We start from the raw sequence: 19,836 nt of genomic DNA, 5'->3' as shown, positions 1-19,836 counted from the left end.
CCTTGTTCATCTTGGACTCATCAACTTTACTCTCATTGGCACCATTCCATTTCAGATAAGTAGCCTTTCCAAACTTAGATAACTAGATCTGTCTTATAACAACCTCAGTAGTTCAATCCCTGCATCTTTGGGTGATTTGTACAATCTTACTCTTTTAGGCCTTGATGATAATGCACTTTCTGGTTCTATTCCTTTAGAAATTGGAAACTTGAAAAATCTGATTGAGATGTATATGTACCATAATTCTCTAACAGGATCCATCCCTTCCATGTTTGGGAACTTAACCAAGCTGACCATGTTGTATCTGTATCGGAATAATCTTTCTGGTCCAATTCCTTTAGAAATAGGAAACTTGGCATCCCTGGTAGATTTAAAACTGTCTAATAATCACTTGACAGGATCCATCCCCTCCACGATTGGGAACTTATCCAAACTAAATAAATTGTATCTGTTTCAAAATAAACTTTCTGGTCCTTTTCCTCTAGAAATAGGAAACTTGGCATCCCTTGTAAAGTTAAAACTATCTAATAATCTTCTGACAGGATCCATCCCCTCCACGTTTGAGAACCTAACCAAACTGATCACATTGTGTCGGTTTCGGAATAATCTTTCCGGTCCTATTCCTTCAAAGATGGGAAACTTGGCATCCCTTGTAGTTTTAGGACTGGCTACGAATCTCCTGACAGGTTCGATTCCACTCACTTTTGGAAACTTGTCCAAGTTGGAGATATTGTCCTTGTATGACAACAATTTATCTGGAAATTTAGCACAACAATTATGCGTTGGTGGATCACTTTCATATTTCTTTGTAGATCACAATAGTTTCACGGGTCTCATCTCAAAAGGCTTGAGAAATTGCACAAGCTTATTGAGAGTCGGACTAGACAACAACCAACTGAAGGGAAATATATCAAAAGTTTTTGGTTCATATCCTCATTTGAATTACATCGAATATGAGCTATAACAGATGATTTGGTGAGATTTCATCAAATTGGGGAAAGTTCCCAAATCTCACAAGCCTACGGATGTCAAACAATGAGATTACTGGTAGGATACCTCCAGAGCTTGCAGGGAATTCATCTCGACTACAACGACTTGACCTTTCTTCCAACCATTTAATTGGAGAGATTCCCCAGGAATTAGGGAAAATGAAGGCTTTGTCAAGCCTTAATTTGAGCCATAATCAGCTTTCAGGTAGGTTGCCATCCGAAATTGGAAAGTTTTCTAACTTGAGAGAACTTGACCTGTCAGCCAACAATCTAACTAGACCTATTCCAGAGCAGCTAGGGGATTGCTTCAAAATGATTTACCTACACCTGGGTAAGAACAGATTTAATGGAAGCATTCCAAAACGAATGGGTAACCTGATTTCACTACAACTTCTAATGGATCTTAGTCATAATCAACTCTTGGGTGAGATACCATCAGAGATTGGGCAATTGCATAGTCTGGAAATTTTAAGTCTCTCACACCATGTGCTCTTTGGTTTCATTCCCTCATCACTGGAAAAAATGTTGAGTTTGACATCCATTGACATATCATACAATGAGTTGGAAGGTCCAATTCCCAAAATCAAAGCCTTCGAAGATGCTCCTAGAGAAGCTTTCACGCACAATAAAGCATTGTGTGGCAATGCTGCAAAAGGTTTGCCCTCTTGCAATTCCTCAATGATAGAAAAGAGGAATACTGAAAAGAAACACATGCTGGTCATTTATATCTTACTTCCTATTTTGAGTGCAATGTTTCTACTATTCATACTTATAGGAATTGCTTTTGCTTTTCAAAGAAAAGCAAAGAAGAAGATAGAAATGGGACAAACGGAAAGAATTGATCAAGGAGATCTATTCGCCATATGTAGGTATGATGGTAGAATTGTGCATGAAAATATCATTGAGGCCACTGAAAACTTTGATGACAAGCATTGCATTGGGAAGGGAGCATATGAAAGTCTTTACAAAGCAACTTTATCAACTGGTCAAGTGGTAGCTGTGAAGAAGCTTCATCCATTACAAGAAGATGCTGAAATGGTCAATAAAAAACATTTTACAAATGAGATCCATGCATTGACTGAAATACGACATCGAAACATTGTGAAATTTTATGGTTTTTGCTCACATGTGTGGCACTCATTTCTGGTTTATGAGTATTTGGAAAGGGGAAGTTTGGCGAAAATCCTAGGAGATGTAAGAGGGCAACAGATTTGGATTGGATCAAGAGAATAAGTGTAATTAAAGGTGTGGCTAATGTGCTATCTTACATGCACCATGACTGTTCACCACCAATTATTCATAGAGATATATCAGGTAGCAATATTTTGTAGGATTTAGAGTATGAGGCTCATGTGTCAGACTTTGGCATTTCAAGGCTTCTAATGCCTGATACAAGTAATTGGACTTCTCTTGCAAGCACTTATGGCTATCTTGCTCCAAGTAATGCATTTCTTTCTTTTACTTACGACACAAAATATTGTATGTCTCAATAATGACAACTTGATTAATACTATTATAGTTTTATTCATTGGTTTTCTTTATTAAGGTTATCATAATTTGATGATTATGCAAAAATAGGACTTATATTTTAATATTTTCTATGTACATTATTTCTATAGAGAAATTTAATATGGATATGTTTTAATATGTTTTTAAAAACAAATTTTTATTATTTATCTGAATTTTGTTTTGTACAAATATTTCTATAGAGAAATTTTAGCATTGATATATTGTCATATGTTTTTTTTTTGTACACATTCTTCTATAGAAAAAATTTAGCATTGATTTACTATAATACAACTTTTATAAACTTTTGAGTGTTATAATCTCGTAATTTCTATAGCTTAATTTCAAAGGGTCCACCAATGTATGACAAGTCTAACAAATGTGACCACAGTTCAATAATTTTTTCCAAGTAATCAACAACTAATTTACTCTACAAAAATGTATTTTATAGTTCAAATATAGTGTTTAAGCAACATCCACAGGATTTACTAACTTTATTTTTTAGCAGAATTAGCTAATACAATGAGGGTGACAGAGAAGTGTGATGTGTATAGTTTTGGTGTGGTAACAATAGAAACATTAATGGGAAGGCACCCTGGTGAGCTCCTTTCATCTTTATCACTATCATCGTCGTCATCGTTGGCATCATCATCATCATCAGTTGTATAGACCATGATGTTGAAAGATGTTTTAGACCAACGACTCCCTCCTCCCACAACTGAAGTTTTATGGAGCATTGGTTTCAGTTGTAAAAGTGGCATTTGCATGCTAATCCCCAATCTTGGCCAACCATGAAACATGTTTCTCAGGAATTGTCATCTCACAAGCCATTTTCTATTGATGAATTCCATACAGTCACATTATGAGAATTCTTGCATTGAGGAAGAGTACTCGGGTAGATGCAAGCTCGTCTGTTTTGGTAGAGAAATCCAGTACGTGATTAATATATCAAATATAATCCCAATTATGTTTCTTTCTTTTTTTATTTAATAATGTTAACATTTTTTTTTCAAGATGCAGTTACATGCTAAGTGGATTTAAGTTCTTGTTGTTTTCATTGTAACTTTACATACTATTGATAAAACAGTTGCAATCTTTTTCCAATGTGTCCTTTATATATATCCATTCATTGCTTTCTTTTTCTCTCTTCATGTAATATTTATTCACATTGAAGTCTTTTTGTTTCTCCATTTGGTAGTGGACTTTGGGAGTTGCCAATTGGCAGGGAGAGCAAATCTTCTTTACCATCTCCTCAATTTGGATTTGAGAGAAAGTGGAAAATGCAATGTCTAATTTTCCTTTTGCACTCTTACCTAAAGTCTATTATTTTCTCTCTGCTTTGACCAGGTGGGATCTGTTGTGGCCAACTCAAAGTAAATTATTGGAGGAGTCGCCTTTGGTAGCCATGTCTAAGGCCATGTCTGTAGTCTAGTAGTTTTAGAATTTAATTTTTCAAAAACTTTGACTCATTTCACATAGCCTGCTAATGGGATATCTTCAACGAGAGACAGATCCAAAGCCAGGGCAAGGACCGGTGGGTAAGGCACAAGATTTGAGTCTTATATATATATATATATATATATATATATATATTTATTTATGGAAGAATGTTTTCTGTGCCGGTGGCATAGACTGCGCCCAGACACATGGGGGTAGATGAAATGACCACCATGCCCCCTGAATGGCAGGCCCCATGTGTCTAGTGCAGACTGCGCTGCGGCACAGAGATCGAACATCATCCCTATATTTATATATTTATATCGTGGGGTTGACATTGCAGAATGAACCTCTGCAGTAAAAGCACAACTCCTTCAACTCTCTGATCTTGTTATTATCAGCTTGGCTTACAACATAATGAGGTATGGCTTTGAGACAAGTTAATCTCCCAATTCCTGCCGGTCTATGTCTATTTCATAATTCATTATCCATTACTAGGTATCAAAGGTTAATTAGGTTGCCCGGTCATGTTAGAACAACGCCCAGAATGGAGATTTTGCAGAAGAAAAACGAAGAGAAAGAGAAGCACAAGCATACAAAACAAGATTTAGTGATTCACCCCAAGAAGGAAGACAACATCCACGACGGAGCTATAGAATGATTCCACTACTTCTGTGAAGCAAAATACAAACCCTCACTCTCTCATCTCTCTAAGAGATGACAACATTATATAGGAAAACTCTAACCCAGAAAGTACAAAATTGCTCCTAGCAACCCACCTAGTCTAGTTCGGACTTGAACCAATATAAGTCGAAATACATATCAAATTGACGATCTCGACAAGATCTACGGGAGTTAGTCCTTATGGTGCTGAGATATGCACTTTTTTAACCATTCTAACACTTTTTGAAAAAGAAACGGCCCACCAAAGAATCACCACAACACTTTCTAGAGTGAGATCAGGCTTCACCAATAAAAGCTCATTCCTTTTGATAAATCATATAGTTCGGAATAATCTTTAAGCATCAGTGTTTGCAATAAGTAAAGCTCACAGATTGATTTAGGTAACATGCTAATGCATGTGCAAGAGAGATTAAGGCACCTCAGAGGCTCAGATGCTTCAAAAAGGTTAATTACAAATACTGATTCTACTTTAGTTGAGAAGTCTCTTTCAGTAAAGATATTTTTTTGTTATACGGCTATATGAATGCCGCCTAGAAGATTCCTTTTAAGTGGCCCATGTCATGCCCACTCCACGCTGACGGACGAACATAAATCCAACGTACGTAAATCCACGTACAATTTAGATTCAGATCTGACAATTGTCAGCCGTACCGACCAGTAGACCCCCGTAGTTTCCTACTACGGTGTTGCCCTGGTACATCGAAGAAAACCCACAAATTCCATTTTATTGTACCAGGATACATGAACCCGTTTTCGGTTACACAAAAGATGCTCATCTGAGCATCCAGCAGCCACGCACCATTTTGCATTTTATCCGGACGATTTATATCTAAGCCACCTAGTTTGTTACATGGGGAATGTTATGAGAGATCAATTCCACCCGTGGAAAATGACCGAAATGTCCCAAGAACTTAAAATGAGCATGACTTATTCCTTTTAAGTTTGATTATGCCCATTCAAGTTGCTATCTTCTCCATTTGTTGAGTTAAACATGAAAGGGGAAGATGGGGGATATTATGTATGTATTGAATCACTCCTAACTTCTTTTCGATGCATTGAACCCATATTGAAGACTACAAGTGATTCTATTCAAGAAAAAAGGGGTTTTGCAAGGAAAAGAAATGGAGGTGATGATGGATGTTTGGGGTTGAGTAAGATACTTTATTTTATTATTCTTGAAGGTATTTTTTTTTTTTTTTTTGTAACTTGAATATTACTTGGGACCCGGGCTAGTCTCTAAATTATTATTAAAAAAATGATTGAAACAAATAATACATTGGTAGGACTTAACCCGCCTTACCCCAAAACACACCATACATTAAAATCTAAAATTTCGGAGATCAACTCTAACCTCCCGAATAATACAACTAAGTTCTCTATGAATACTTTGATCTGCAAGAAAGAAAATATTACAAGTGGACTCACAGGCCAAATTAGAAAATCAATCCACTACTCGGTTACTTTTTCGAATCGCGAAACAGATTATTCTTGAAGCCTTCAAGATCATGTACATGCTAAAATTGTGATCTGGGAGTGTGAGGATTGATTCTGCAAAGCTGGGGAAAAAAAGAAAGAGAAGAGGAAAAAGAGGAGCAGGAGAAGGGAGTAGCATTCCTGATTGGAGACCTCCGATCAAATGATTTACTCCAGTAATTGTCATTTTTGTTATCATTAAATGACTTTATTTTAGCATTTCCCACAACTTGTATTTCTTAGACTAGGTGATTCTATGTGAATGGTTGTAATATAATTGGGGGAATTTGCATGTGTTATTGTGCTTAAATTGTAGAGCATTGATATAAGCCCACTTTTATTGTATTGGGGGTGTTCAGTTGCAGCTGGACACCAAGGTGGATTCTTAGATTGATCAGAAATCTATGAGTTGTGTTTCCTTCTATCTGGTTTTGATAAAATGGGATTATTTTTCATAACCTACCATAAAAATTGTAAATGGAAGATGATTGGATGAGATTCAATAAAGGGATTGCAAAATTCAAGATGTAGAGAAATTACTAGTGTTAAGGAGAAAATTAAAATTCTTGAAAAAGAAGATTGTTATTGATTTTGGAATATCAAATAAAATTGGTGAAACCATGATTGTCAAGTAATCTGAGATAGAGGAGTGATTTTTAATATAATAATTTAATCAAATTTCAACTCATAGAATTTGAAGAAATTGTTTTCAAAATTAGATTTCGATATAGTGTGGATTAGTGTTGTCTGTCTCTCGGATTAGACATTACACTTTGGTGTGAGAGCAGCATGAATTGACTATCAATTCCTATTTATATTGTAAGGCCAACATGCCTACTCGCAGTGCATTTTTGGCAAAGTTTCAAGCTAAGCCTATACATGCATTTTGCATCATTGAAAAGTACTCATAATGAGCAAGCTTTCGGACTATACATCGTACGTTGATTTTCGACTAGTGATTTGGAAATGACGACCTTTAGAATGTGGGATCCACATCCTCTATTTCCATGGGCTGTACTTCCATTCTACTTCCACCACTTCTCAGCGTGCCACCTGTCTTTATGAGCATCCAACGGCCTGTATTGTATTAATTCAAATTTTTTTGAAAATCTGATGAGACCCTCTTTGAAGCGGTTTAAACCCCTAAACCAAACCTACTAACCGAACCAAATTTCACTCAAACCAAACCTACTTCTAATCGAACCATTTTCACCCAAACTAAACCCATCTCCGTTTCACTCATCCCCATTTCATTTGAACGAAAAGCCCTAAAAGTTGCAGAACCTCTCCATCTCTCCATCGCTCAATGTTGTTCATATGCATCTTGTCTATGACTCTATGGCACCGTCTTAGACTATTGAAAACCCAAAGAGATGATGATGATTAAAGCTCTGTAGAGCCTCTTCCATTTCTCCACAGCCTCGTTCCTTCTCCTCTTCTTCCGAAAAATCAGTGTTGTGGGTATCCCAAGTGTTGGTTAGATGTATGAATGATTTTTTTTTCCAATCGCTTTTCCCAGCGTATGTAATATCTCTTCCAATTGACCACTTCATATCCAACAGAGAAAATGTTCTCCTTCATACTTCCTTGACTTTAAGAGTCCTACGGCTCCATTAGCTCTAATACAACAGAACTCGCTTGCTGATATTGTGAATGGACAGCAGCTGTTCAGGACAACCCTAATCAATATGATCGAAGGATTTGGCTTCACTGTTGCGGTGTCAATTTTTTTTTTTGTTAAAGCTCTCTGGCTGGTGTTTTATAAATCTAATCTTGGTGTTCTAGTCAGCTTGTAGCTGATGAAATTCTTTTCAAGCTCTCTGCTGTAGATCCATATCTTCAAAGGAGCCACTAAAATTTGCTCTTGCTAGGAAATTAAAGAGCTCCATTCACTCCTGGACTCTGGGCTGTGGAGGAAGCTTAATTAACCCGATCTACACTACACTTCAAAGAGCTTCGTCCCCTTCCCTTCCTTGTCCAACACTAAAAACCAAAAACAGGTTGTTTGATTGTCATTTTCTCAGCTACAATCAAGTGTGCTCTGTTTCTCCTCTGTACTCAATTGATATTGTGGATTTGTGACAGTAAATTAAGTTCAAAACCACTAACTGAAAAGGAGAACTTTTCTATATGGAAAATATATATATCTTCTCTAATCCTAAGAATACTGCAATAACATCTATTGACCCTTGTCCTTCACCATAGTTTAATGGTGTATTATGGGTTTGGCTTACTTAAAATCAAAGAAAACCATTGCTTAAGTCTTGTCCACTCCAAAAGGCAAGGAAAGGAAAGAGCTGAACACTGAAGTCTTGACAACTCTTTTCTTCTAGTACAGCAGCTGGAGAAAAAAGACATACTACAAAGACAAAGAGCTTTATACCAGCATTTTATTGTGATTCAAGTAACTTTCTTGCTATGAGCCTTACCATGTGTGATCCTCTCAACGGATTTCAGAGTGGGCCTAGGTCATGGTAAATTTTTTCAAGTATCCACCATGGCTCTCTGCAACTCAAGAGATCCTAATCTCATTTCACAATGCCCTCTTCTCCTTCACTTCCAAATCTCCTCTTCTTACAGTGACCCTCAACAGTCAACACTACTGTAAATACTGTGGTTGAAAGTAAATAAAATCTTGATTATGAGTCCACAAAGCTTGATTTATAAACACAAACGACCTTGATTAATAATCCTGAACTGACTTGTTCACCAGATAGTGGTTAAGAGAACTGAAACTGGCTGGAATCTAACAAAATTTTATATGTAGATAGTAAAATAAAAAAAGAATACAAATCACAGTCAGCAACTAACTGATCGAGCCTACGATAACTAAGTTTTCAAATAGAGCAAGGAAAGTGGGTTGTATATAGATAGATTATCATTTCAAGATCTCCACTTCTATGTTTGATATAGAATATCATTTCAAGATCTTCACTCCTGTGTTTGATACTTGCAGGGTGGTGAATGTGAAAAATGAACATTGAGAAATTCTCTCTTATTGACTTTATATTACCAATCATCATTGCTTGAGAAGGAAGAAAAAAAGATGAAAAGAAATTTCCCTCTTCAGGAATGAGCATGGAAAAGCAGGGATAGAGACAGCAACAAGAGCATATTATTCCCAACATATTATTCCTAACACTTGGAATTCCATGATTTTGACCCACCCAATTACTCATTCACTCAAGCCCCTTAATAGAACAGCAAGGATAGATACAACAACAACAGCATATTATTCCCAATATTTTGTTGTTTGAAATAACTAAGAAATAAAAGGGAAGTAAAAAAAAAGGACAAAATTAAGCAGAGAATGAACAAAACCCAACTTCACAAGCTGCAATCCTTGAGACCTGATGGATTCGAACCATCATAACCTAGGAAATAATTCCTAGGTGCTCTTCCATTTTGAGCTAAGGCCTCAACCTATAAAAAAAATGAAGAATTAAAAAAACTGCATAAGATCTCATGCTTCCACCAGAGTCACCCTATCCTCCATCATTATAGACTAGGCTAAACCATCCTTGTCAACAAGTTAATTTTATTATAGCCATTCCAGCTGCTTATTCAGTTTAGGAACACAACTTTTCAAACTGGTTGATAACTGAATTGATTTTAGTAGCATAATCACAATGCCACACCCTTGGCTTAGAAATACAAACTCTCCACTGTTGACAACAACCTAACAATATCCCCCAATTGTCCAAGTTCAGAAGCAATTCCAACTTTTTTTTAAGCCATTACCTGTTCTGATTTATAATATCAACCCAAACACATGTTCTCAATGATGTTAAAAAATCGTATGAAAATACTGCTCAAAACAATAGCCATAAACAATTAGGGATCCGTGGCAAATAAAGGTTGTTGGCCTTTGAACTCTATTGAAGTCTTCGTTCATGAGTTCCATGAGCAATTTGACATATTAAAAAGCTCTCAAGTTGAGGAAGGAGGGGGAGTGGGGGGGAGGGGGAGGGGGGGAGTCAACAAATAAAAGAGATGACTGAAGCTCTCTTAGGATTTTCTAATTGGCATGATTAGGATTAAAAACATTGGAAAGAGAAGGTGCTGCATTAGTGAATCAAGAATTTTTATTAACCTGTCATATGGTTAATTCGGAGCTCCATAGGTCCACCGAAACCCTAGAAAACGTTCTTCTCGATAGTCACCGTGAGAATAATTTTGGTATCCTAATTGAATCTCTTACAACAGTACCATCGAAAACAAATACATCTAATAAATAAAAGGCGAAAGGTTATAGCCAAAAAAATCATCTTGAGCATCAGAAGCCTAGAAATAGCAATAAAAAGAGTTGTACAGAAACCAATAATCCCATACCCTTCCCTTGAGGAATCAATAAACCAGTCAGAATATAAATTGCTGAAATTTTCAATTGAAGACTATCACTGTAATCATGGAGGAGACATTTTCTAGAACAACCACGAGCATCTGATTAGAAACCCCCAAGTTTGAATGAGACTTACATTTTTGACGACTCAGGCAGCTTGCAGCAGGAAGAGGCTGAGCTCTGAGTTTGAAGCCCGATTAGCACTGATTTTTCGGAAGAAGAGGAGAAGGTGCGAGGCTGTGGAGAAATGGAAGAGGCTCCACAGAGCTTGAATCATCATCATCTCTTTGGGTTTTCAATAGTCTGAGACGGTGCCATAGACAAGATGCCTATGAACAACATTGAGCGATGGAGCGATGCAGAGGTTCTACAACTTTTAGGGCTTTTCGTTCAAATGAAATGGGGATGAGTGAAACGGAGATGGGTTTAGTTTGGGTGAAAATGGTTCGATTAGAAGTGGGTTTGGTTTGAGTGAAATTTGGTTCGGTTAGTAGGTTTGGTTTAAGGGTTTAAACCGTTTCAAAGAGGGTCTCATCAGATTTTCAAAAAAATTTGAATTAATACAATACAGGCCGTTGGATGCTCATAAAGAACAGGTGGCGCACTGAAAAGTGGTGGAAGTAGGATGGAAGTACAGCCCAGGAAGTAAGGGATGTGGATCCATCAGATTTGACAGAATTTTGATTCTGTTTTAGGCAGTGGGAGGTTGCCAAATGACACCAAACCACTTAGCCTAAAAATATCTGAAGATTGAGAAACCGACCATGCGTGCACGCTTTCCTTTGCAAAAGAAAAAATGCATTTTGTAAAGCAACAAGGTTTGAAACACCATAGCCAAATACTTCTCACTTTCTCATGTGATTTTGCAGTGCCCAAAGACGCACGGCACAATTTTCCTCATGTCCAACTGCATAGCGTGTATTTGACTCTTAAACATCTGAGTATGAACCAGAAGACTTCTGCTGCTGCTTTCTCTAGAAAATATAAAGAGAAATAATCAGCACAGAGAACAGGAAAAAAAATTTCCCCTAAAATCAGAAGAAGCTTCATAGACCTTGCTGTCTATATTCTCTGCAATTACAAATAATCCTTGAACAAGAATAAGAGTAGTAAATTGTCAATAAATTGGTTGGACATCCATAGACTCTGGGGTATCGTTCCAAACCATCTATAATAAGAGATGTGACAGAATTTTTGTCTCCCTTTAGCCGCCTCTCTTTATTATAAATATCTCTAACCACCCCTTTCATTTGCACACAGCCACCCAACAATAGAAACCAATATAAACCTCCCAAAGCATGACTGCCTGCTCTTCTCCCGTTGTAGCTTGGTCATCCCATCATGAGAACCCTTTGCTTCTCCCTCTCACTGATATTTGCTTTCTTCTTACTTTTCTTGTTCTTCCCTGTTTCATCTAAACAACAAGCAGATGCTCTGTTGAAGTGGAAAGCCAGCCTAAGCCTCCCCCACAACCAAACCTCCCACTCTGATGATCTTCTTCTAATTCTGCCTTCTTGGACACTCACCAATTCCTCTTCTTCTTCTTCTAACCATTCCCATTCCCACAACCCTTGCATTAATTGGGTTGGTATTGTTTGCAATCAGCTCGGCAGTGTCTCCCACATACAGTTATCAGATATGGGTTTGCAAGGTACGCTCAATAGCTTCAACTTCACTTCTTTCCCCGACCTTGTTCATCTTGAACTCACCAACTTTACTCTCTTTGGCACCATTCCATTTCAGATAAATTGCCTTTCCAAACTTAGATACCTAGATCTGTCTTACAACAACCTCAGTAGTTCAATCCCTGCATCTTTGGGTGATTTGTACAATCTTACTCTTTTAGGCCTTGATGATAATGCACTTTCTGGTTCTATTCCTTTAGAAATTGAAAACTTGAAAAATCTGACTGGGCTATTTATGTACAATAATTCTCTAACAGGATCCATTCCCTCCACGTTTGGGAACTTAACAAAACTGAATGCATTGAATCTAATTCAGAATTATCTTTCTGGTCCTATTCCTTTAGAAATAGGAAACTTGGCATCCCTGGTAGATTTCAGTCTATCTCAAAATCTTCTAACAGGTTCGATTCCATTCACTTTAGGAAACTTGTCCAAGTTGGAGAGATTGTCCTTGCGTGAAAATCAACTATCCGGGATCGTCCCTGAATCTATAGGAAATCTGAAAATTTTGGTTACTCTACATCTCAGTGGCAACAATTTATCTGGAAATTTACCACAACAATTATGCGTTGGTGGATCACTTTCCTATTTCTCTGCACATCACAATAGTTTCACGGGTCCCATCTCAAAAGGCTTGAGAAATTGTACAAGCTTAATGAGAGTTCAACTACACAACAACCAACTGCAGGGAAATATAACAGAAGGTTTTGGTTCGTATCCACATTTGTATTACATCGATCTGAGCAATAACAAATTATTTGGTGAGATTTCATCAAATTGGGGAAAATGCCCAAATCTAACAAGCCTACGGATGTCAAACAATGAGATTACTGGTAGTATACCTCCAGAGCTTGCAGGGAATTCATCTATACTACAACGACTTGACCTTTCTTCCAACCGTTTAATTGGAGAGATTCCAAAGGAATTAGAGAAAATGAAGACTTTATCAAGCCTGAATTTGAGCCATAACCAGCTTTCAGGTATGTTGCCATTGGAAATTGGAAAGTTGTCGAACTTAGTAGTTCTTGACCTGTCATCCAACAATCTAACTGGACCTATTCCGGATCAGCTAGGGGATTGCTTCAAAATGATCTACCTAAACCTGGGTAAGAACAGATTTAATGGAAGCATTCCAAAACAAATGGGTAACCTGATTTCACTACAAATTCAATTGGATCTTAGTCATAATCAACTCTTGGGAGAGATACCATCAGAGTTTGGGCGATTACGTAGTCTGGAAACTTTAAATCTCTCACACAATATGTTCTCTGGTTTCATTCCCACATCAATGGAGGAAATGTGGAGTTTGACATCCATTGACATATCATACAATGAATTGGAAGGTCCGATTCCCAAAATTAAAGCTTTCGAAGATGCTCCTAGAGAGGCTTTCACAAACAATAAAGCATTGTGTGGCAATACTGCAAAAGGTTTGCCCTCTTGCAATTCCTCAATGATAGAAAAGAAGAATACTGGAAAGAAACACACACTCATCATTCATATCTTACTTCCTATTTTGAGTGCAATATTTCTCCTATCCATTGTTATAGGAATTGCTTTTGTTTTTCAAAGAAGAGCAAAGAAGAAGAAGATAGAAATGGGACGAACGGAAAGGATTGATCAAGGGGATCTATTCGCCATATGTAGCTATGATGGTAGAATTGTGCATGAAAATATCATTGAAGCCACTGAAAACTTTGATGACAAGCATTGTGTTGGGAAGGGAGGATATGGAAGTGTTTACAAAGCAACTTTATCAATTGATCAAGTCGTAGCTGTGAAGAAGTTTCATCCATTACAAGAAGATGCTGAAATGGTCAATAAAAAACATTTTACAAATGAGATTCGTGCATTGACTGAAATACGACACCGAAACATTGTAAAATTTTATGGTTTCTGTTCACATGCGCGGCACCCATTTTTGGTTTATGAGTATTTGGAAAGGGGAAGTTTGGCGGAAATCCTAGGAGATGTGGAGAGGGCAACAGAGTTGGATTGGATCAAGAGAATAAGTGTAATTAAAGGTGTGGCCAACGCGCTATCTTACATGCACCATGATTGTTCACCACCAATTATTCATAGAGATATATCAGGTAGCAATATTTTGTTGGATTCAGAGTATGAGGCTCGTGTATCAGACTTTGGCATTGCAAGGCTTCTAATGCCTGATTCAAGTAATTGGACTTCTCTTGCAGGCACTTATGGCTATCTTGCTCCAGGTAATACATTTCTTTCGTTTACTTACGACACAAAATATTGTATGTCTCAATAATGACAACTTAATTAATAGTATTATAGTTGTATTCCTTGGTTTTCTTTATTAAGGTTATCATAATTTGATGATTATGCAAAAATAGGACTTTTATTTTAATTTTTTTCCTGTGTGAATTATTTTTATAGAGAAATTTAACATTGATATGTTAGAATACATTTTTTGAAACAACTTTTTATTATTTATTTGAATTTTTTTTGTACAAATATTTCTATAGAGACATTTTAGCATTGGTATTTTGTCATACGTTTTTTACTGTACACATTCTTTTAAAAAAAAATTTTAGCATTGATTTATTATAATACAACTTTTAAAAGCTTTTGAATGTTATAATCTCGTAATTTCTATAGCTTAATTTCAAAGGATTCACTGATGTATTACAAGTCTAACAAATGTGACTACAATTCAATAATTTTTCCAAGTATTCAACAACTAATTTACTCTCCAAAAATGTATTTTACAATTCAAGTATAGTATTCAAGCAACATCCACAAGATTTACTAACTTTATTTTTTCGTAGAATTTGCTTACACGATGAAGGCGACAGAAAAGTGTGATGTGTATAGCTTTGGTGTGGTAACAATGGAAACATTGATGGGAAGGCACCCTGGTGAGCTCCTTTCATCTTTATCACTATCATCGTCGTCATCGTTGGCATCATCATCATCAGTTGTGCAGACCATTATGTTGAAAGATGTTTTAGACCAACGACTCCCTCCTCCCACAACTGAAGTTTATGGAGCATTGGTTTCAGTTGTAAAAAAGGCATTTACATGCTTGAATGTTAATCCCCAATCTCGGCCAACCATGAAACATGTTTCTCAGGAGTTATCATCTCACAAGCCATTTTCTATTGATAAATTCCATACAGTCACATTAGGAGAATTATTGCATGGTGGAAGAGTACTCGGGTAGATGCAAGCTCGTCTGTTTTGGTAGAGAAATCTAATATGTGATTAATATATCAAATAGAATCCCAATTATGTTTCTTTCTTTTTTTATCTAATGATGTTAACATTTTTTTTTTCAAGATGAAGTTACGTGCTAAGTGGATTTAAGTTCTTGTTGTTTTCATTGTAATTTTACATACTATTGTTAAGACAGTTGCAATCTCTTCCCAATGTGTCCTTTATATATATCCATTCATTTCTTTCTTTTTCTCTTTTTCCATGTAATGTTTATTCATATCATGGAAGTATTTTTGTTTCTCCATTTGGTATTGGACTTTAGGAGTTGCCAATTGGTAGGGAGAGCAAATCTTCTTTACCATCTCCTCAATTTGAATTGAGAGAAAGTGGAAAATGCAATGACTAATTTTCCTTTTGCCCTCTTACCTAAAGTCTTTATTATTTTCTCTCTCTTGCTTTGACCATGTGGGCTCCATATGGGTTATACCGTTATTCATATTACCATTGGTATGGTGTTCAGATTCCTCCCCACACTAGCATCGTAGGGAACACTCTCCCTTAAACTATATACCAGCCACCCCGAGCTTCAAAGATAATTGCTCATAAAACTTGCTTATAATTGTTAATATTTGAATCTTAACTTTTAGAAGAGGATTTTAGTATAGTAGAAGACTCAATTCTTCGAATTAAGGTGTTCATATGACAGTTTCAGGGAAAGTTCAATCCCTCCGTTGAAAATAAAAGACCGAGTTTTCCTCAACTTTGATAAAAGAGAACCTCTTAAGCCACTGCATTTGAACTTTGATTGGAAATCACTACAAACTGAGAGTTACATAGTAAAATTGACACTCAACCTACATTTTCTAAAGAGAACTCGAAAACTACCATTGCAGATCTAAAGATTTTACAACATGGTGTTTACCAGGAAAAAGAGGGTAAGGATTTTTGGGATGGCACCTTAGAAAATTAAAGCTCATCTTATGGCCCTAATCTGTAATGTAGAATTTCTATGGGGACCCAAAATTCCAAAATATGTAGAGGTGATGGTCATATTAGTGCAACTTTAATATATTGGGTTTTTTTTTTTTTTGGTAAAAACTTTAATATATTAGCAATTGAAAGTAAAATGGTAAATGACCTGATATAGTGGCTCATGTAGTAGAGATTGGCCTTCATACGTCACAAGTGGGTACTTCAAGATAAGACAAAATGGACGATGAGAAAAATCTTTATTAGCAAGACCAATAATGGAGACCCTTTCTTCCCCTCTTCTCTCCCTCACTTCCAAAATAATAATAATAATAATAATAATAATAATGGGAAGATATTCGTACACAGGAGATTCTCCCATCAACTCCGACGAATAAGAGGTGCAGGAGCTTTTATGCTATTTTAGATTGACATAAATCCGCCTGCATTTAATGCAGGTTGTGCACATACACGACTATGACTCATTTCACATAGCTTGGCACACAACATACAGATAATGGTAACTCAAGTTAAGCGCTGGCATAATGAAATCAGGGAAGGCTTCAGGGTAATTGACTCCATAATTGTATTTGTTAACCTTTCAACCCTGAATTCGCTAGGCCCACAAACCCATACCCTTAATTCAAAATGCCTTTTCACATCGATTCTCTAATCTGTAGTCATAAAGTGTAAGTCAATGTTCGTGAAGCATTAACATACAAGGATGAAAATAAGGCAAGCAAGAGATGTCATCTACTAAAGATAAACTCTAGATTGGAAATGACTCGCTAACGATTTTTGATAAAAATGCCACGCCTTGATTTGGAACACATTGAAACGATCATATGTCCAGGTATCCCAAGAATGAGAATCCTTTTTATTTAGTAGCTCACCTCTTTGCAAGGATTAATCTTCCATCATCATTAGTACTTATTAACTCAATTAAGAGCATAGGATTCCCTCACTACCATGGGTAAATTACTCGTTGTAGGTACCTCATGGGTGAAAACACTTCCATCCTCTCTAGGGTTCCTCTGATACCAGGGGAAATTCTTTGGAAAGAGATGCATTTGGGTTCTCTTTTTCTTTCTAAGGAGTCGCCAGCCACCTAGATAAGGGTTAGGACCCAAAAATGTATCCTCCTTTCGGGAGAGGGAAAGTTGAGTTGAATGGATATGTCAAAGGTTTGCCTAGATTTTCTCCTCCTTGTAATTATTACCTATAAAAAAAGGTCTCCCTAGATCTCTGGGTAAGTCCAAAATTACGTTTTCAGAATGTTTTAAGCACCCCAATTGGTCCGGCCAGAGGCAGGTAACTTAATGTAAACATGGTTGGCATGAGCCCAATTAAACTCACCCCCAGAGCCCACCCTCTTAAGGGATAGTCATACAGGCCCAAGTTCCCAAGCCCAAACGCATCTTAGGATTCACAAACCCCTCTTAGGGTTTTAGTATGTTCCAAAATACCCTCCTGATAATTCCCGCCCTCTCCCATCCTGTGTTGAATGGGATCCCATTCATCATGAGTGGAAGGAAACTCGGTCAAAAAAAGAGTGAGAGAAACAATTAAAAAAAAAAACAGGTAGAGAAAGTTGGGCGACCCTTCCCTCCTATTTTCTCCATCATGGTTTAAAACAGATTTTTGGGGTAATTTTGGAAGTTTGCTTTCATTTTATTCTTGAGTGACATGAGTACTAACCAACTTTGGAGATTGAGTAAAAATCTTTTCAAAATGGAAAGTAGTGGAGCTAAAATTTATTATGTCATTTAAAATTTGTTTTAAGGTTTTGTCTTTTAATATTTCATTTATTATTGTGCGGTGATTGGTGGCTCAATTATGGGGTACTAGTGCTCCAGCACTTAACTCGAATTGCAATCGAGTGTTATCCTGACGGCATCCTCTGGTGGTCGTGAACGCGTATTTGGAGTACATTCGGGTTGATACACACCAAACCCCGGAATCGTCTCAGTTATTCAAAGTTGGAGAAGCTAGTGTATGTCCATTACAACATGAAGCTGAAGCTTAAATATTTAAAGTTGGAAAGAGAAGGGGATGATGTAGATGTCAACCCAATCGACATCAACCACCTACTTGATGATGAAGATCCAGTTAGAGCATGGATAGAGGATACCAATAAGGTATTGGTGATGGATCAATTAAGTGAGGATTGCCAGACAACCAAACTTGATCCAGTCATAGAGAACATCATTCGACAAATGGATGATGATGATGAAACACAGGCACCATTACAAGATCTTTATCCTAATGTTGAAGAGGATGACAGTAGCCCTGAAGAAGGTTTAATTAGGAGGACGAGGTAAGGTCATCCGTATGGAGGAACTCAACAATATGTTGATGATGAGGATGAAGGCGACGATGGTGATGGTGATGGTGATGGGGATGGGGATGGTGGTGGTGGTGGTGGTGGTGGTGGTGGTTGTGTTGTTGTTGTTGCTGTTGCTGCTGATGATGATGATGATGATGATGATGGTAGTGGTGGTGGTGGTGGCCATGATGGTGGTGGTGGTGGTGCTGGTGGTGGTGGCCATGAGGCTTCACAACATTATGCTGGGATTCAGTTCACATATGAGGCAGGATACACACATGCTACCCAAGATACTCATCATGGTGCTCGCCATAAGACTTACAGCTGGAAGGGTAAGGCTGGCAAGCGTTCCCACAATCTATATGATAGTGATGTGCTTATGAGTGGCATGGAGTCACTTAGCATTGGTTCTGATCATGCTGGTGCTTCATTAGGCCATGAGCGTTCTGCATTAGGTTCTTCTTCGGGCTATGGACATGGGGCTTCTGTAGGGTATGGAAGTTATGGACATGGAGAGGCACAAGCACAACCACAACTTATTAGAAGTCATGTAATAGGGGTAGTTTAGGAACTATTTATATCACTAGTTGCCTTATTATGTAATTCTCCTTTATTTTCTTTATTTACCTTTTACCTCCCTAGGGAGGTGGATGTAATTCCTTATTAATGTTGACTAATGAATATATGGTGAATAGAGAGACTTCTCTATTCACAATCGTTACAGCCCAATACACTCTTCTCTCTTCTCTCTTGCTATCTTCTTCTTCCTCCAACCTCTTCCTTCTCCCTTCTTATTTCCTAAACCTATATTCTAACTTGGTATCAGAGCTTGAGGTTTGAGAATCCTATTATCTTTTTTTCCTTATTTTTCCCCTCTCCTTGAGATCCTAGAACTGAAAGGATTTCAAGGAAGAAGTTCCTATGTAAACCTTTTGCTGAAAGGATATGAAATAGGTCTTATACAATCCATTTAGTTACTTGAAGATGGTCTTCGAACCACTGTGAAGCTTCATTGAAGCTGTTTTGAAGGATTCCGCCAGCTGCTGATTGCAGACCATGTCCTTCTCTTTCTTGGCAGTATTTTGGAGCTTGGAATAGTTCAATAGGATCGTACAAGGGCCCTTTCTATGCTCCATGTGTGCTTCCTTGATGGATGAAAGCACTGCTGGAGCATAACTCAGTCTCGTTGGATTGCTTTTCTGCCCAGATTTCCGCCAGGTGCAGGTTTAAACCATGTCTCAGCTC

The 19,836-nt window shown here is 37.3% G+C and overlaps 2 protein-coding genes across 2 annotated transcripts; both read left to right on the top strand.

Annotated features, from left to right (window-relative positions):
• The first annotated feature begins 981 nt into the window (after positions 1–981).
• LOC122645662 (MDIS1-interacting receptor like kinase 2-like) lies at positions 982–2,229 on the top strand. Its single transcript, XM_043838980.1, has one exon. It carries the CDS (start codon positions 1,026–1,028, stop codon positions 2,220–2,222), a length of 1,197 nt encoding a protein of 398 aa, XP_043694915.1. The 5' UTR covers positions 982–1,025; the 3' UTR covers positions 2,223–2,229.
• Positions 2,230–12,069: 9,840 nt separating this feature from the next.
• Positions 12,070–15,380, top strand: LOC122645201 (MDIS1-interacting receptor like kinase 2-like). Its single transcript, XM_043838532.1, has 2 exons — positions 12,070–14,335; positions 14,909–15,380. Exons 1-2 carry the CDS (start codon positions 12,070–12,072, stop codon positions 15,301–15,303), a joined length of 2,661 nt encoding a protein of 886 aa, XP_043694467.1. The 3' UTR covers positions 15,304–15,380.
• Positions 15,381–19,836: the final 4,456 nt, after the last annotated feature.

The sequence above is a fragment of the Telopea speciosissima genome, chromosome 11, assembly GCF_018873765.1.
Source record: "Telopea speciosissima isolate NSW1024214 ecotype Mountain lineage chromosome 11, Tspe_v1, whole genome shotgun sequence".
Classification (NCBI taxonomy): Eukaryota; Viridiplantae; Streptophyta; class Magnoliopsida; order Proteales; family Proteaceae; genus Telopea; species Telopea speciosissima.
Note: the sequence above shows the minus strand (reverse complement) of the source record. Positions and strands in the feature narration are given on the sequence as shown.

Coding starts and splice junctions, on each gene's coding strand:
- LOC122645662 (XM_043838980.1), top strand. CDS start 1,026: ATGTCAAACAATGAGATTACTGGTAGGATACCTCCAGAGCTTGCAGGG.
- LOC122645201 (XM_043838532.1), top strand. CDS start 12,070: ATGGGTTTGCAAGGTACGCTCAATAGCTTCAACTTCACTTCTTTCCCC. Junction 14,336..14,908: donor TTATGGCTATCTTGCTCCAG/GTAATACATTTC, acceptor ATTTTTTCGTAG/AATTTGCTTACACGATGAAG.